At 35.3% G+C, this 18,746-nt stretch overlaps 1 protein-coding gene across 4 annotated transcripts in view; it reads left to right on the forward strand.

The window, feature by feature from the left end:
* Asph (Aspartyl beta-hydroxylase) overlaps nucleotides 1-18,746 on the forward strand; it is a 265,429-nt gene that overhangs the window by 221,308 nt on the left and 25,375 nt on the right. For 2 of the 4 annotated variants that reach the window (XM_090386374.1, XM_090386376.1), the window contains exon 12: nucleotides 12,934-13,025. The exons of 1 other annotated variant lie outside the window; for it this stretch is intronic. In XM_090386374.1, coding sequence (XP_090242500.1) covers nucleotides 12,934-13,025 — 92 coding nt within the window. Of the gene's footprint in view, nucleotides 1-12,933; nucleotides 13,026-18,746 lie in introns of those variants that run through there. One more of the 4 variants, XM_090386377.1, reaches the window with a different exon arrangement.

Below are 18,746 nucleotides of genomic sequence, written 5' to 3' on the forward strand. Positions count from 1 at the left end.
TGCAATTACTTCTACTCTTTCCAAATTAATGGAGAAATCAATTAACCGCCATCTCTTACAACTATCTGGAAATCTTTCATCTCATCAACGATCGCCAGTATGGATTCCGTCAGTGTTGTTCCACTGGTGATATTCTGGCTTATTTTACCCATCTATAGACAAATTAAATGGAAAAGTTTGGTGAAACTCAAGCCATTTCTCTTGACATTTCAAAGGCTTTTGGTCATGTTTGACATAAAGGTCTTCTAAATAAGCTTCCATCCTATGATTTGTCAGCTGTTCTTTGTAACAGAGTATCCAGTTTTCTCTCTAACCGCTCACTGCAGATGATGGTAGATGGCTCTGTCTTCTAACTTGTCCACTAATGCTGGTGTTCCCCAAGGTTCAGTTCTTTCTCCCACTCTTTTCTTCTTTTATATTAATGACCTTCCATTGACTGGAAATCCTATCCATAGTTTTGCTGACAATAGCACTTTGCATTCCACCTTCCAGTTTGAGAAACCTTGCCAAACAGCCTTAACTTCTCAAGTATCCACTGCCAAATCCTTAAATGCTGATCTCCAGTGGGGCGAAGATAATTTAATTTCAATCCTTCTAAAACTCAGCCCTGTCTTATATCTCGAAAAAAGGATTCTTCTGCTCCTATGCTTATTTTTGATGATGCTCCAATTTCTAGGCAAGATCTTGGGAATTACCCTAACTTCTAATCTCTCTCTTGGCATAAAGCACATTACAAATATTGCTTCCTCTGCATCTAATAAACTGGGTTTTCTCTTTCACTCTTGGCATTACTTTTCTACAAAACAGTTGTTGACTCTGTAGAAATCGCAAATTCGCTCTGCCATGGAATATTGTTCCCACATCTGGGGTGGTGCCCCCAAAACCTCTCTCAGGCTTCTAGATTCCATTCAAAAGAGAGTAGTTAGGCTAATTGATGTCTCATCTCTAACAGAGTCTTACCACTCTGTCTCAGACTTTGTTTCTGTTGCATGCCTTTTCTATAGATACTTGCATGGCATTGTTCTTCTGAATTTGCTTCTATAATTCCTGCTCTCTCTTTCAAAGCAGTCTGAACATGTGCCGCAACCAGTCAATATCATTTTGCTGTTTGAGTTCAAACTCATGTATTTCCTGAAAATTACACATCTACGGAAGTTCAAGTTTAATGTCAACAAGTATTTTCTTTCAACTCCTTCATGATACTAAGTAATATAGGTTCTAAAAAAAAGTACCTGTACATAATAATGATACTTGAGAATGAAAAAAAATTTAGCAGGGAAAACATATTTATTTAGCATGATATACTGTAAGATAGTAAACGAATTATAAGGAATTATGGGAGGTGTAGTTTCTTTCTTTGGCAATTTTCATTTTTTATTTAATTTTATTTTATTGTTTATTATTAGTTATATTTTGTAGTTTACAATAATATACCTATGTAAATCTAAGCAGACGGCATTACAGAATTTTTATTGCGAACCCCCAGGGGTTCGTGAACCACCGGTTGGGAACCACTGCTCTAGATTATCCTTTCAATCTGTGCCTGAGATTTAGATAAATTTAAAATTTATGCAGATCATTAAAATCTGGCTGAATAATTTAAGCCTCTTTGATGAAGTAGCAAGTCCATATATTCTCTCTATCTTAAAATGCTGTTTGCCCATTATTGGTTGTGTGCAGAGTTAGAGGGTCTTGTGACAGTGTGCAGTTGAAAAACTGTTTGTTGAGCATTGTGATAAAGTGGACATTCTGTGAAAATGTGCTTTACTATCAGTTGAGAATGGCATGTGTTACACTGGGAAGGATCATCTTTCATCAGGAGAAAAGTGTGTGGCAAGTATGTATGCTCAATACATAGCCTGGCAAGGATGAATTCATGTATGTTTGAGTGACAGCTTAATTTCCATTGTTTGGGTTCTTGTTTTATTTGATAAAATTTGTTATTTGTTTGGTTTTTCCAGATTTGAATCAATTCAGTTTTACTGGCTTATCTAATTACAGGAATGTAGTCATTATTTGGTACCTGCTGATTTATTAGAAAGGCATTTGATGGGCAGCTTTGTCAGCCTGCTCATTTCCAGAATTCCAGAATGTCCTATAATCCAGCAGAATTTAACTAGTTGCTGTTTATTGCTAAGATGAAATAAATAGAATTTTTCTTACATGTGGGTGGGAGAAGTGATCTTTCTGCAAGGTATATATGGCACTTAAAGAGTCTGTGAAGGCGATGCTTTTTGCAAGGTAGTATGTATCACTGTGCTTTAACGCTAGTAATATGGCAAACAGTTCAGCGGTACTTATATAGAGATAGGTTGCTATAGAGATTAAGGTATCAAACAAAAAATTTCATCTTTCTATCACAACTGCTTCTGGGTGAATACAAATCTTTTTTGAACCTCCTATACCATGACCAATTACAGCATTTTTGTTTATTCAACTCTCCATTCACATAAAAGTTTGCTTTGTCAGAAACCAACACTTCCTTAAGGAAATTGGTATAATCAATTTTCTAAAAACTGCATGATCACTTTGGCAGTCTAGATTGAAAAAGTGATAAAGGAGTTGCAGCTTATATGGGTGAAATTTCTTATGTACAAAAAGCTTTATGAACTGTACTATTTGGAATGTTGAATTCAGAATCTGTGCATCAAATTGATTTTCTATTGATGTTTATCAGTAATTGAACTTGTTTCCTTAAATTTTTTCCAAAAGCTTTGTAACCACAGATTGAGATATAAGATTTTTTTTTTTCTGGATGATTGTTATTGAACTCTGCAACTATTTCACTCTATGTCCATCCTTCACATTTGCCCAACAGAATAATTTCTACACACTCTTATAAGCTAAGCAGCATGATTGTTATATCTAGCAACACAAATCTGCAAAAAAATAAATAAATTAAATTAAAAAAGTTTTAAAATCGACTTATATTAATTACAGATGCTAGGTACAGTCTACTTATATATTTACCATTATTTAACTGCCATTTCAAATTGGCTCATTAATATATCTTGTTGAATAATGTTCTTTGGTTACTACTATTTATTGTTCAATCACTCCCTATGTCATCAGCAAACTTTTGCATTAAATATGTTGTGCCTTCATCAGTATCAGAAACAGTGGACTCAGTACAGAACCACATGGAATACTGCTCTTAACCCCCCCCCATTCCACTAAGAACAGTAGCCATTTATAATTTCCCTGTATCTTCTGTCATTTAACCAACCTTTTATTCTTTGCAGTATTTTCTCCACAGTAGTCCGTTAATCCAGTTTATACCACAGGTGTACAATTGGGACTATATGAAAAGCCCTGCTTAAGTCCAGATATACTATCTCAGAATTATTCTTTACATACAGTTCTTTTGTTATTACATCTCATTATAGCTTACCAGAACGGTTAAACATAATTTTTCTTTAACAAATCCATGCTGTGTTTCCCCACATATACAGTAAACTCTTTAAAATCTAGTACTCTTGGAGATCTGCTGGATTTTAAAATTTTCTGAATTTTAGAGTGAGAGAGTGGATTTTTTATTTGCATTTGTTGAGCAGTTTTGAGGGAAAGATATTTCAGCAATATTAGATTCTTGAATGAAGACTAATTTCTAATTTCACTTTGCATAAGAACATCACAAATATTGCTTCCTCTGCATCTAAAGATCTGGGTTTTTTTTTTTTTTTTTTTTTTCTCTTGGCATTACTTCTAAACAACTATTCGCTCTCTGTGAATCGCAAATTTACTCTACGATGGAATATTGTTACCACATCTTTGGTGGTGGACCCAAAACTAGGCTTCTAGACTCCTTTCAAAAGAGAGCATTCAAGTTAATTAATGATCCAACTCTTACAAAATTTCTCCATTTTGTGTCATATATATTCCATTTCTGTTATATGCCTTTTCTGTAGATACTTACATGGACTCTGTCTTCCAAACCAGTTACCATCCATTTACTGTCCAGCTGCAAGTTCACAGACTAGCTTTCTTCTTATTCATTTATCCCTTCAACTTCTGTTTTCTGGAACAACGTTCATTCACATGTATTTCCTTAAAATTACAATCTACAGAAATTCAAGTCTAATGTCCACAATATCTTCTGTTTGTTTGTTTGTTATTTGGTTTTTAGGAGCATTAGCAACTAAGGCCATATTGCTCTGGGGATATGCAGTGGTCATTCCCTGACCTTTCCACATTCTCTGTATTTGGTGGGCACGGGCTCGAATCCTGGTCTAATGAAGAAGCGTGTGCAATGCACTGCTGCTCCTGCCCACCTGGCTACGGAGGCGCCATACCTTCTGTCTCCTTAACCCTCAACCCACATATAGTAATAAGTACTGTAGGTTCTAATAATAGTTTTCATTAAAAAAAAGTACTAACTAAACTTATTTACATCTTTAAACATTTATAATGACTAAAAGAAAGTACTTGTGGTTAAAAAGTAAATAACAGTTAAATTTGTTAAATGTAAACAAATGGCAATAAACAGAATTGCAGCATATGTTGTCATGTATTGGGTTTAGGGTACTAAAGATGTAAGTGAATGTACTTGAGAGCATATTCATTGATAATCTTAACTGTTCTTCTTAAGGAATAATTATAACAGGGTATCAATTATAAGAGGGTATCAATCATCTTTATCAATTGACATGAAATTTTGATTTTATTAATGTATCCTGGAGGAATTCAATTTCTCACATGTAATAAGAAAAATTGTTAAGTTGTCATTATAATTATAGCAGAGAGAAAACAATAGGTGGTTCAAGGTCACTCACTACACCTTTTCTTCTATGGTGTTGGTACAGAGTGGGAACCTGAATGAATGACTTTGAACTGCCTGTTGATTTTCCCTAATTTAGTAATGTAGCTGGCAAGTTGTGTGATTAGTTGCAATAGCAGCAAAAACCTTGTTTGTGTAGAATTAAATGCACAGTTTTTCATCAGTAAGTCTGTTTATGGAAGAGATTAACCATAGATTGTACATTTTTTTCAGCTCTATTCACACTGGGCATTTCCTATCTTTCTTTGCTCTCACCTGTTCTAAAGTGAATTCAAACTGGCCACAAATGTATTACATTTGTGGCCAGTTTGAATTCACTTAATTCTCACAGTAGAACAAACTTTCCTTTGCAACAAATTTTCCTGGTATTGCACTAATTTCAAACAGGTTGCTTTGTCGAAAGGTTAATCAGTCACATTTTTAAAACACAAGACAGTGCTAACTGGTCTGTCATTAGATAGCTAATGATAAAACTCATAAAAGAAAGCTTTAGCTATATTACACATGATGCTCTGGTTTCATGTACAGTCTGTCCTCGTATAGCACGATAGTTGCATTCCTAGAAATCCTCGTGCAATGCAAAATCGTGCAATATAAACAACAGGCCCTATGGGAAAAGTGGGGTTAGGTGCCGACCACCCAGGATTGAACACACATTTGGAACCAAAACATTACCAAACACAATAAATAATCGGGTAATTTTAATCGTTATAAAATACTTACATATTTTATAACGATTAAAATACGTAATAAAAATAATATTATATTATAATAAAGTATTTTTAGTATTTTTTAATACTAAAAAAGTATTTTTTACGAATAAAATACGTATTTTATTCATAAAAAATTTATTATATTAAATAAAATAGTCTTAATAAAATACTTACGTATTTTATAATACGTAAGTATAAATTATAATACGTAAGTCGTAATAAAATATTGCTAATGCTTTTGCTTCTATCGTAAGCAAACTTGCTTTTTGTTTGATTTTCTGTCCAAAGAGATGACAGCCGTTCCATCTCTTCTAATTCTTTGTGTCTTAATCTAATGGATTTTAATTACACTTTGAGTTGTTTCCGCTATGAAAGTTGTTTTTATTTTCTCTGCATTCTTTGTAATTCTCGACGTTGCCTCATTTAGGTCTGTAGCACGTGCAATATCACATGGTCTTTCATTTTGCTCAAAGCGTTTCACAATTTCATATTTTTTCTCTATTGACAGAAGCGGACTGGCCATAAGCCTTACGGGGGAAACCATGGTGGGCCGGTGTGATTTTGGCCATAAACCGTAGTATGAGGCCACTATAAATTTTCCCGGGTAAGAATTTTTGACCCAGTCCGCCTCTGTTTATCGTTATTGCTTTTTTTTTTTTTTCTCTCTCTGAATCTGCAGTGTCTTAGCCAGGACGCTTCCTTTTCACACCTTTTAAGTATTTTACTAATTTTTAGGGAATAAAGCACAATTACAAAACGAGGAGGCACGCTTGATACACATAAACAAAGCTGCGCGCGTGTAGCAACTGAATAAAGAACACCGTAAAGGCCAAGATACACTATTAATTAACACCTCACATTTTACTAAAGCACATTTTTGGAGGTTACTACCATAAAACAATAAAAACAATTTCCAGTTGCATTTCTGCTAGTGGAACCTGTTGTAAACTGGTAGTAAACTCCATCTAATTGCATTTGCGATTATATCGATAGCTGGAATTGTGTTGGTTTATACATTATTATGGTGAATTGTGTTTCCCCTTCACTGATATAAAACACATAAATACATTTTCAGAATCTTCTTCATTCCTATCGTGTTGCGTTCGGTTGGGGTGATTCCGCGTTCGACTGCCATTTCTTGTAAACACAAAGGCGAATCGTGCATAAGCGAATTCGGTTCGTGTTATATAAGATAACGTTCCCCTATTTATAAATCGTGTATGATCGAATTCATGTAATGCAAACATGTGTTATACGAGGACCGACTGTACTTCGTTGCAGCTGATATCAAGCAGCTTTTTTACAATGTTGTCTGAGTGTTGTTGCTAGAGATTATATGATTGGGAATCAGTTAGCCCTGAAACAAGTTGCCATAGCATTGTCTTATCTTTTAAAAAATGGCCATTTAACCTTTTGGTGAGGCTATCTGTTTGAAAGTAGTGCAATAACTTGTGAACTTGTAAAGGAAACTTAGTGAGAATTAAGACCGTTATTATCTATACAGTTTGAATCCATCTGGCCACAAAAAACAGACGAAAGGAAAAAGATAATCCAGAAAACATCTTACAAAGAGAGGTGTCATCCTTTATTTTTTTCCCCCCATGGACTCTTGATAAAGGTGATCATTGTTATGAGTACTGGAATTATACAGAGTTTATTGTACGTTTACTTTTTTTTTTTTTTTTTTTTAATGAAAACCCCAAACACGAAAGGTATCAAAACCTATAGTACTTAGTACCGTGCATGGGTTGAAGGAGAAGTATGGGGAGGAGGGGGATTCTGGAAACTTTGCTCTAGAGACTAAACATGGGTTTCACCACTTCAAGCCTCCAATAAGCAAAGTGGTGGTATTTCACCGGTTGATGAAAGTCATCTACCACCTGATCTTCATGCCATTGTAGAGTGCCGAATTATGCAGCGTATACTGCAATTCCATTCCCACAAATTTTTCTGATATCCCGTCTACAACTATCCTTCCTTAATTTAAATACTTAACTTAAATGGTCATATTCCCTCTCCTCTTCCCAGGAGACGTGCCATCTCCTGGGAAGAGGAGGGGAGAATATGACCATTATTTAATTTACTCAAACTTTTCGAAGTTGAAGTGCCTCTATCAGGTTTCTGGTCTGGAATTTGTATTCCAAAATTTGAATGCTCAGATGTTCCTGCAGTGCATCCTTAATTGCAAATTCCATGATTTTCCTTGTCACAAAAAATTAAACTTGCATGTCTGTAATTATCCACTTCACTCTTTGAACCACTTTTGTAAACTGGAGATGCATTTACATACCTCCAACCTGGGACTCCCCTTGAATCCAGGGATGCATCCATTTTAATACATTGGCAGTTTGCAGTCTGTTCTGCTACTTTCTTTAATATCACTGGATAAATCTCTTCCAGCTCATGCCTTTTTCACATTCAAGCATAAAAATTTCTCTTCCAGTCCATTTTCATTGATCATACATGTCTAGTACCCAATACCTACACTCCTGTCTAAAAGTTTTGAATCATGTTTAATTTTTCTTAATTTTCAAAGTTTTTATTAAAATAGGACCAACTTGTTTACCAATTTTTATTAAAATATTTTCTATTATTTTATAATATTTAAGAAATTTCAAGACTATTTCAGAAAGGTGTAGAAAACTCCAGAATATAGTAGAACATTGTAGAAGATTCCTGAATGTGGTAAAATGTAGATGATTCTAAAGAGTAGAGTATTGTTTCAATATTATAGAACAGGGGTGGCCAACTTAATTTGTGATTCGATCTACTTTTTTTCTTCAAAATGTGCCGCGATCTGCCATCCCAAGAATTTCATTGCACATGGTTAAAAAAGTTAATCAACACATTGAAAAATGTTGTTTATAAATTTTAAAATTAAATACAATTCATAATTCTTATTTTAAATTCACACACATTTAAAATTTTAATTTATGCAAAGTTTGTGTCTTCATGTCATGTGCCAAGCTTTCAAAATCGGGGATATATTGTGATAAGGCCAACAGTAAAGAACCTTCTGTATGGAAGTCCATAAAAGCACAGCAATTCTTCGTCTTTGTTTGTTGCAAATACGAAAAGGCCGATTCACAGATATGTGGAACCAAAACAGGAATTTACAAGTGTTCACTGCATTTATTTACATTTGGGTACTTTTCTTGGCAAACATATTTTCAAGTCGTCTTCTGATGGCTTTTAGGAAGATATCGTTTCGCAATGTAATGTAATTTCATTTTCAAGTAATATTTTCTCCATTTGAAAAATCTCAGCAACTTTTTTTGCAATTTGTTTCGTATCGAAGTCAACATTAAGTGGATAAGAAATATATTGACAATGTCTTCAATTGTTTTAAAATCACCGAATCTGGTTTCAAAATTATCCGCAACTTTCTCAATTTCAGAAACATATTTCTCATTATTAAATTCAAAAACAGGATATTTTTGCAAATGATCTTGCATATTTGCAAAATGATTGGATTTTTTTCCCTTTGAGATACTTAGCCATTGCCAAAAATTGATATTTATATGCAGAAATACTACTAATCAGTGCATTGAAGTGTCTTTCTAAATTTCCTTTTTTTGGGTATAGCCACGGAAGCATTGCAAATCAAACAACAGCATTTTTCTTTTATCATTACAAAAAAAAAAGTATTATAGTTCCCACTCTTGATGAAAATGATACATTTTGCTCTTTTTTGTAGTATTCATTTTAAATCAAAGGTTATTAAATTAATGTATAAGTACTGTCCAGTTATTAATATTAAGTAAGCTAAATAAGAATTCGACACATACACTATGCTCTCCACTGCGTAACTACGTGAATTTTCATTAGACAAGCCTAGTGGCTACGCGGTGAAAATACTACTTATGTAGTTCAATGGATTTGTAATTAGCTTATGCAGTGGAGCGTATAATAATAATATTTAGATTTTGACCAATCTATTTTTTATATATATTTAAAATTCGTCGTGATTGACCGAAATTAAAGACGCGATCGACTTGTTAGCCACCCCTGTATAGAACATTGTAGATGATTCTAGAATGTTTTTGAATAATATAAATAGTGGAGAAAGAGCTGTAACTTATAAAATTGAACTCCAATCATTCACAAAGAGTGTTTGGTGTAAGTTTTGTGATAAACATGGCAAGAAGTAAGGAATTGAGTGTTGAAAAAAAGAAGTGTTATTATAATAACTCTGTATGAAAAAAGTTATTCCATGAGAATTATTGGTAAAAAAGTAGGTGTTTCACTTGAAAGAGTACAAACTACCATTCAACGATTCAAGGAAACTGGCAGTTTAAGGACAAAACATGATCAGGATATAACAATGAAAGCACAAGATAAGACCATAACACTCATTTCTAAATGCAGTCAATGACTTAATGCACCTGAAATCTGAGCTGAGTTCAAAGGAACAGAGAAACTCTCGTGTTTCTGTGAAACTATCTTAAACAAGCAGGACTTCATGGTTGTGTAGTGGTCTGAAAACTCTTATTAAAACTGGAAAATCAGAAGAAATGGTTAGCTTGGGCTAAGAGTCAGCAATAATTGATGAATGTGAAAATGTGTTGTGGACAGATGAATCCAAATTTGAAATTTTTGGATCCAAGCTTAGAGTTTGTGACTATACTGAAGGAAAAATGGTGTCACATTTTTTAGTGTCTGCAGTTAAGCATGGTGTTGGTTCCGTTATGATTGGGGGTTGCTTCATATTTTCTGTAATGGGTTTACATGCCTTGAGTACTGCGTACAGGTCTGGAGGCCTCATTTTAGGAAGGATATAGATTTGCTTGATCGTGTACAGAGAAGGGCAACAAGATTGGCGAGGGGAATGAATAGATCCTCTTACCAAGAGAGGCTTAAGTTCTGCAAATTGCAGCAGCTGGAAACTAGGCACCCGCAAGGTGATCTGATTGACGAATATAAGGCCTTGAATGGGTTGAGCATGCTGAATTCTGATGGGATTCTTCCACTTGCTCAGATTATGAACCTAAGGGGGCATAAATTCAAATTGAGGAAAGACGGTTGTAGAATAGATGTGTGGAAATTTGCCTTTAGCCAGTGGGTGGTTAACGATAGTGAAATTATAGTAGTCTTGGGTGGTTAATTGCTGGAACAAACGTCCATCTGTCATTGTGGAAGTTGATAGCTTCAATAAATTCAAGGAGGAACTGGACAAACTTTTAGAAGGAATGGGTTTTTTTTTTTTTTTAATTTATTTATTATTATTATTTATTATTTATTATTTTTTTGGCTGATGCTACATAAGCTCATACGCTTGCTTTCTTGTATCACATGCCACTAATACTATTATTATTACATCATCAGAATTGAAGGAATTTTAAGAATAGAAGGCTATAAAAGCATTCTTGAATATAATGCAATATCCTCTGGACTTTGTGGAAGAAATTTTATATTACAACAAGTCAGTGACCTGAAGCACAGCTCTAAGCTGTGCAGGGACTTTCTTAATAATTTCAATACGTAATGCTTGGATAGGAACACAAATTCATCAAAAGTAAAGTTGCACAGCATGCTGCAGTTTTGATGTTCTGAAGGAGAAAGCCATTTATGACATATAGTAGCCATGTATAGGGATGACTACTTTAAATAGGTGATGGTCTTCCAGCGGCACAAGAAATTTGAACAGAGACAGCAATCTGCTCAACACTTGCTATGTCCTATTAAGAGGCATAAATAGTGGTTGTTGATCTTGCAACCACTCAAAAGGTGGATGATATGATACAGGCTAATTGGACTGTAATCCCATGTGCAATAGCAAGTTAACTCAACATGAGCTACTGCAGTCCACATCTACATTATTGTAAAATCTCTGTGACTTGGGTAGCAAAATGCTTGAGTGTTGAACAATGTGCTGTCTCATGAGTGTATCCATAAAACATGGAGTGAACAATTTGCTGTGAGATGGACAATGAAGATGTCTTGGAGTCATCATCATAACAGTTGAGGTGCACTGGTGTAAGAGGGAGCAGCTCATCCATCCTTCATGCAGCCCTGACCTCTCCCTGTGTGATTACTCTATCTTTGGACAGTTGGAAAAGGCTGTAAAAGGATGTTGCTTTCACTTAGACAGATGTATAGGAACCGTGGTAGATTGATTTCACCAGAAACCAGCAGTTTTACACCAAGGGTGTACTTGCCTTGATACATGATGAAGACAGATGTCTGAATGTTGCGGGTGATTTTGTTTAAATCTGTACATCATAGGACTGACAATTCCAAGAGTCTGATCTCTTCATTTGATTAGCCTGTCCACATTCATATCTGCTTGAATACTCCATTTTTCGGTGCATAAATTGCCTGTACATCGCATGCACATTTGATCTTTGATACACTCTGAGATGGTCAAAATGAGATACAAGTCTCATATTTGTTTTCCTGTTACTTAGGTCACACCAGACTGACTTAGTAATATGTTGAGAATTAGTATAAGTTAGAGGTTCCAAAAGTGTTGGGGGTTCCCCCCCCCCCCAGATGTATGTTGTTTTTATGAAGCAGTTTTTTAATGAAATATGTTCAAACTGTGCCATTAATCTAGGTACAAAACATACAAAATGTATTTTATTTCAATATTTGAGATTAAATGTATTAATTTATAAAAGTATGTATACTCATAGCTAAAGTTTGTCAAATCTGTTTATTTGCACTTGTATTGGATGATGAAGGGGGGGGATGCATGAAGATTAGAAAATATTTTAATGGAGTGCAAGGCATAAAAGTTTGGGAATGTCTGATAACAAAATGATGCAAGGAAGCAACTTATACAGTGTAGCTTACCCTCCCAAAAAAAACTTACCCACATCACCTTCCCATCCCCTCTAATAATTCATCTAATCCTTTTTTAAATTTATTCAAACTACTCACTTCCACAGCATCAAGTGGAAGTTTATTCCATTAATCAGTTACCCTCTGGCTGGAAGAAAATTTTAACACATCTATCCAGTAGCCATCCATTTAAATTTGTGTTCTTGTGTGTGAGTGTTGTCTGAGAAAGAGTAAAGATGCTATCAGCATTTTAGTTTACTTAATCCATTTAAAGCCTTAAAAACTTTAATTAGTTCTCCTTGCAGGTGACTAGTTACCAGATTATGTAATTTAGAGAACTCAGGTTTGTTTCTCGTGGTAGGAATATCCTTTTATGAACCCTGATTAATCTTGTTCCCTCCTCTGCACCTGTTCAAACAAATCTATGTCTCTCCTAAAATGAGGCTTCCTGACTTCTATGCTCAATTTGAATTTTGCACTCTGGAAAATAGGCAAACTGAGTCTAAGAACACATGCACTGTACAGTTATTTGGTTTTAGTGGCCATTTTGCGAAACCAGTCCAATAAATTCATAGCCATTACTGTGCAAATTCTTGTTTTTTTATAGTTGAAATTATATAGTGTATTTGTTAATAACATTTATACAAATTGTTAATTTAGGGCAGAAACTGACCAAAAATTGTAACTTTGCACCTAGAACGTGCTCTTTAGTTGGAAATATGCCAGATGCTGCTGGATGTAGACGAGGGCAGGTGAGCATTATTTTATTTATTCATTCTGCAGTTTTTCATTATAATTGGCAATTCATATTTTGGGATGCCAATTTTAGCTTCATAGGGAAGTTGCTGATTTCTTGGTTTTTTTTATAAGATCTGATAAGTTCAGTGATTGTTTCAAAAAAAAAAAAAAAAAAATTTTATTCAATGATAAATGCTTACATTATAATCTCCTTCTGCAGCCACACACTTGCTGCATCATGCCTACCACTAATCAGAACATTTTTGGAAGTCTTCTTTGTGAGAAAAACACAAACTGCTTTTAGGTTGTCCATCAGGTTTGACTAGATTTCTTGAATCAACTCATTGTTTTATTTTCATGTTCTGTTTTAATTTTGATTTAGCCAAAAGTTATGATGCCAAATCAGACAAATAAGATGGTGCAGTAGGAAAAACAAATATTCACTAAAAGCATCTTTCTGATAGATTGATACATAAACTAAAACTTGTCACTTAAAATTCCAATGACCATCATTGGGCTTAGTGTGATATGTCACATTTTTGGATAAAAGCCAATCTCTTTGGTGACCACCTAAATTAAATTTTTTTAGGCATTTATAGGAATATTGGGGAGAGGGAGGGGGAGAGAGAGAGCGTTCCCCCCATCTTAAATGTTTTGTGTTATCCATAGTTTACTTTGCTGTCCTGTTTTCATTTTACCTTTGCTAATATTATTCTTATTCCTTTGCCCTCACTTAAAATAACTTTTTTCTTCCTTTTTTTTTTTTTCTTTTTATATATCCTATCAATATTTGGTTTCTACTGCTTTGCATAATCCATTGTGTACTAAGTATTTTGCTTTTCTTCTTATTCCATTACGCTTAAGTCACACACTCAGTGTTTCAGAATTACACAGAACAAATGTAAAAGCATATTCTACAGCTAAAAATAAGGAAAACGTTCTTATAAACATGTCTCAAAAGTGTTTATTTCAGAGATATCAAATATCAGTCATAAGTTATAAAACTGTACAAAACATTGTTATGTTCAAATTTATGTTTTAAAAATAAAACTTTAAATAATACAAAATACATACCAACCCAGTGTCTGTTACTTACTTGAGTTTCAGGCTCCAACTTACTGGTTCATTGTTTATAGCACAGAATTTGATAAACTATGGAAACTCTGTTTGTTTTTGCCCAGATTAACTGATGTGGTTTTAATTTATGGGGAGGATCATAAGAAATCTATATCTGCTGTTTGAAGATGTGCTGGAAATTTTCCAGTCAAACAAGTATTATTTATAAAACATTTGCTGCTGTGAAGAGACAACTTAAAGAAACAGGAATGCTGAAGCCATTATGAGTAAATGCCAGCAGGGGAGATTTTGACAAATTGCAGACATTGAAGAGTAAATACTTTATGCTGTACAAGTATCTCCTAACACAAGTACCAGAAAGTTGTCAGGTCACATAAATGTTTTCGTCTGCAAGTGTATGGAGGACATAATATGAACAATAATTGTATCCATTTCACAGTATGCTTGTACATGAATTGTACAAGCATGCTGTGATATGGTGTACATGTACTGACGATTGCTTTTTTTTTTATGAAAACCCCAAACACGAGCGGTATTAGAACCTATAGTACTTAGTACCATGCATGGTTTGGATGTTGAGAAGACGAAAGAAGATATTTGTTGATATTAGACTTGAACTTCTGTAGACTGTAATTTTCAGGAGGAAATACTTATGAAGGAAATTGTTCCAGAAAACGGCAGTTGAATGAATAAATGAGGAAGATGAAAAGTTGGTTCTGTGAGTTTGAAGTTGGACAGTAAATGGATGTTGGCGGCACGTGTTCGGACTGTTTTGAAAGAGAGAGTGGGAATTATAGAAGCCAATTCAGAAGAACATTGCCCATGGAAGTATGTAGAAAACGCATGCAGCAGAAACAGTAAGTCTATGAGATAGCTAGTGGAGAGACTCTGTTAGAGAGGAGTCATTAATTAACCTAACTGCCCTCTTCTGAATGGAATCAAGAAGCCTGAGAGAGGTTTTGGGAGCACCACCCCAGATGTGGGAACAATATTCCATGGCAGGGCAGATTTGCGATTTATACAGAGTGAGCAGCTGTTTGGAAGAAAAGCAACGCCGAGAGCGAAAGAGAAAACCAGTTTTTTAGATGCAGAAGAAGCAATATTTGTAATGTGCTTGTGCCAAGAGAGATTAGAAGTCAGGGTAATCCCCAAAAGAGATATATCAACTTGCCTAGAAATCGGAGTGTCACCAAAGATAAGCATAGGAGCAGAAGAATCCTTTTTGCGAGATATAAGACAAGACTGAGTTTTAGAAGGATTGAAGTCAACTACGTTGTCTTTGCCTCATTGGAGAATTACCTGGAGATTGGCATTTAAGGAATTGGTAGCAGATATTCGAGAAGTTGAAGCTGATTGAGCAGAGCAAGGTTTTTAAAAATGGAAAGTGGAATACAATGTGCTATCGTCACCAAAATTATAGATAGAATTTCCGGTCAGTGGAAGAAGGTCATTAATATACAAGAGGAAAAGAGTGGGGGAAAGAACTGAACCTTGGGCGACACCAGCCATTAGTGGATAAGTTAGAAGACAGAGAGCCATCTACCATCACCCTCAGTGAGCGATCAGAGAGAAAACTGGATAACCAATTACAAAAAACAGTTGGCAAACCATAAGATGGAAGCTTGTTTAGAAGACCTTTATGCCAGACACGATTGAAAGCCTTTGAGATGTCAAGATGTACAAGAGGTGCTTGTGTTTCACTGAACTTTTCCATTGAATTTGTCCATAAATGAGTAACATAAGCCAGAATATCACCAGTGGATTGACACTGACGGAATCAATACTGGCGATCATTGATCAGACGGTAGGATTTTAGGTAGTTTAAGAGTTGACAGTTAATTGATTTTTCCATTACTTTAGAGAGAGTAGAAGTAATTGCAATGGGATGATAATTGGATGGGAGGGATTGTCACCTTTTTAGGAACTGGCTGGATATGAGCCAATTTCCAAGCAGAAGGAAAAACACCTTTGGAATAAGAAAGTGAAAAAAGGCAACAAAGAACATTAGTAAGTTCAGGAGCACAGGTTTTGAGAACAAGTGTAGAAATACCATCAGGACGTGGAGCTTTCTTAGCATCAAGATTCGTCAAAATCCTTCTGACATCCTTTTGACGGAAGACCACAGGAGGCATTGATTGGAGCATGTTGGGGATGGTGGGAGGTGTTTTATCAAGATCATTAATACATGAGTTGGAAGAAAAATGGGATGCCAGCAAGTCTGCTTTATCCTTGGCTGAAGTGACAATAGAACCATCTGGTTTTGACAGAGGTGGGTGAAAGTTGCAGCCACTAGCTTTGGCAAGAGACCAGAATGCTCGGCTACCATTAGGGCAAGAAGCAAGTTTTCTACTCTTAGCCTGTTCAAAATCTAGTTTGGACTGATTAATAACCACTTTACAATTGTTGCAAGCTTTGGTGTAGGCAGAAAATGAAACTGAAGAATTGGAAACAAGCCAATTACTATATGCAACATACTTCTCTTGAATAGCCTTAGCACATTTATTAGAAAACCAAGGTTTAGATAAAGGACGAGATTTTAAAATGGAGTGGGGAATAAAGGATTCCATTCCTATAAGAATAATTTCATTGACACAATCTGAGCAAACGTTGACTTCAGAAGTTTTGAAACAGTAATCCGACCAAGGAAAAGAAATCTCACAGGTCATCCCATTTTGCATTTATGTAATGTCAAACAATACAAGGTTGGGAATAGCCATGAGATAAAGGCTCCATTGGAGAAGAGACAATCACCAAGTTGTGATCTGAGGTGCCTAAAGGACCACTCACTTCAGCCGTGTACTTAGAAGGGTTTTTTTGAGAAAAAGATCCTCCTTGAACTTTAAAGTATCCTCAGTATCATTGAGGATACTTTAAAGGTCAAGGAAACAGTTAGTTGGAGGGAGGGGAGCAAAATATAGATCATGTTTATCTGATGATATGGGTCAAAGTAATGCTTTCACCCGCCACAAGAATTCTTGTTTGTTGCCACAATACCCCATGTTGGCTAGATGTTCTGAGGGTAGCAACATTTCAAATGAGTGGGAAGATAAAGCTAGGGAAACAAGGCTAAATAACTTCAAGGGGTGTGTAAGGTTAGTAAACTCTAGAAGAATACTTAATTTTAACTGTGTCTATAGTATTGTCAGAATTTGAACTCCTGGTTACTGCAACTAATGCTGACCTACTAGAGGTAACAGAAATCTGGTGAAACTAGAAATTGGGGATGGCTAGTTCCTCTACAGTATATATAATGTATTTAGGAAAGATAGTAAGATAAAAGGGATGGTGGGGTGCAGCCTGAGCATGAAAAGAGCTTTTTCTGAGTCAGATGTTACATCTGCCGGCATAGAATCTGTATGGTATGAGTTAGTTGAAAGCAAAGGTATAATGAGAGTGGGGCTAATCTACAGACCAGAAGATTGTGAAGAGTATGGCTAGAATCTCTACATGCAAATGTGAATATCTTATTATTAGTAACTTCAAGCTTCCTCTAATTAACTGGAATAAGTGGGAGGGGAAACTCACCATAGAGAACAAAATTTTTAAATAAACTAGATGATGATTATTTGTACCAGCAAGTTAGGGAAAATACTAAGAGAATGTTCTTGACATCATTATGAATCAGATGACATCACATGGCTTAAACTGCAGGAACCATTATAAGGTAGTTATCATGCAGGCATTAGTGGGAAGATGAAGAGGGAACTGGCTGCTTCAGAACTGTGACTTAGTCACCCATGCACCATAAAAACCAAACCAAACCAATCAGAACTGTGACAGGAAACTCTGACAGTTTAAAATGCTATATGCCATCTATTAATTTGGCAGGCTGCAGTGGGAGGGTGAAGACATTTGAATTATGGAATACCTTTAAAGCAGAAATCACAGAAGCCAGGAATGCATATATACCATTAAGAAAATACTGCATGAGGAGGATGCTGAAATGGATAAATATGGAGCTGGCTGATCTAATAGAGCAGAAAAAGATAGCATGGGAAAGTTACACAGTAATGAAAAGTACTGAAGCCTACAACAGCTACAGGTTGATCTGTAATAGTACCACAGATAAGGTTGGGGAGGGACAAGGCTGCATATGAGAAAGCATTGGCTAAGAGAGCAAAGAATGGGGACAAGGAATTTTTCATATACAATTGAAGCTCTTTATAGCGACCCTCATTTTAACATCCTTGTGGTTGGTCCCGGCCAATTTTTCATTAACGTAATTCTATTTTACATTCAGTATAACGACATTGAAAATAAAATAATTTCTCTAGAACGATCATAAATTTGTACCTCTTAATCTGAATTTTTACTTTTTTATTACAATATAAACATAAATACATTGTCAATGTGAAATTGACAATGTATTTATGTTTCAGCATGGGATTAATCTGATGAAAAAGTAATTGGCAACTGCTTCAAACATGCTGGATTCACCGCCTTGAATGATGCAGTGTGTGAAGTTTTGCATGCTTCTTCCTCTATTAATTGTGAAGGACAGTCCAATAACATGGAAAAATATTTGAGCATGTACTTCATCACCTAAGCTTACAGGAAAACTTAAGCTTCCAATATTATGCAGAAGTGAATGCGGACACTGAATGTTTCAGATATGCACAAATGAAGAGGAGTTCATTGCAGACGTATTGGATTCTTCT

Source organism: Mastigoproctus giganteus, chromosome 12 (assembly GCF_048544385.1).
Source record: "Mastigoproctus giganteus isolate SK-2022 chromosome 12, ASM4854438v1, whole genome shotgun sequence".
Classification (NCBI taxonomy): domain Eukaryota; kingdom Metazoa; phylum Arthropoda; class Arachnida; order Uropygi; family Thelyphonidae; genus Mastigoproctus; species Mastigoproctus giganteus.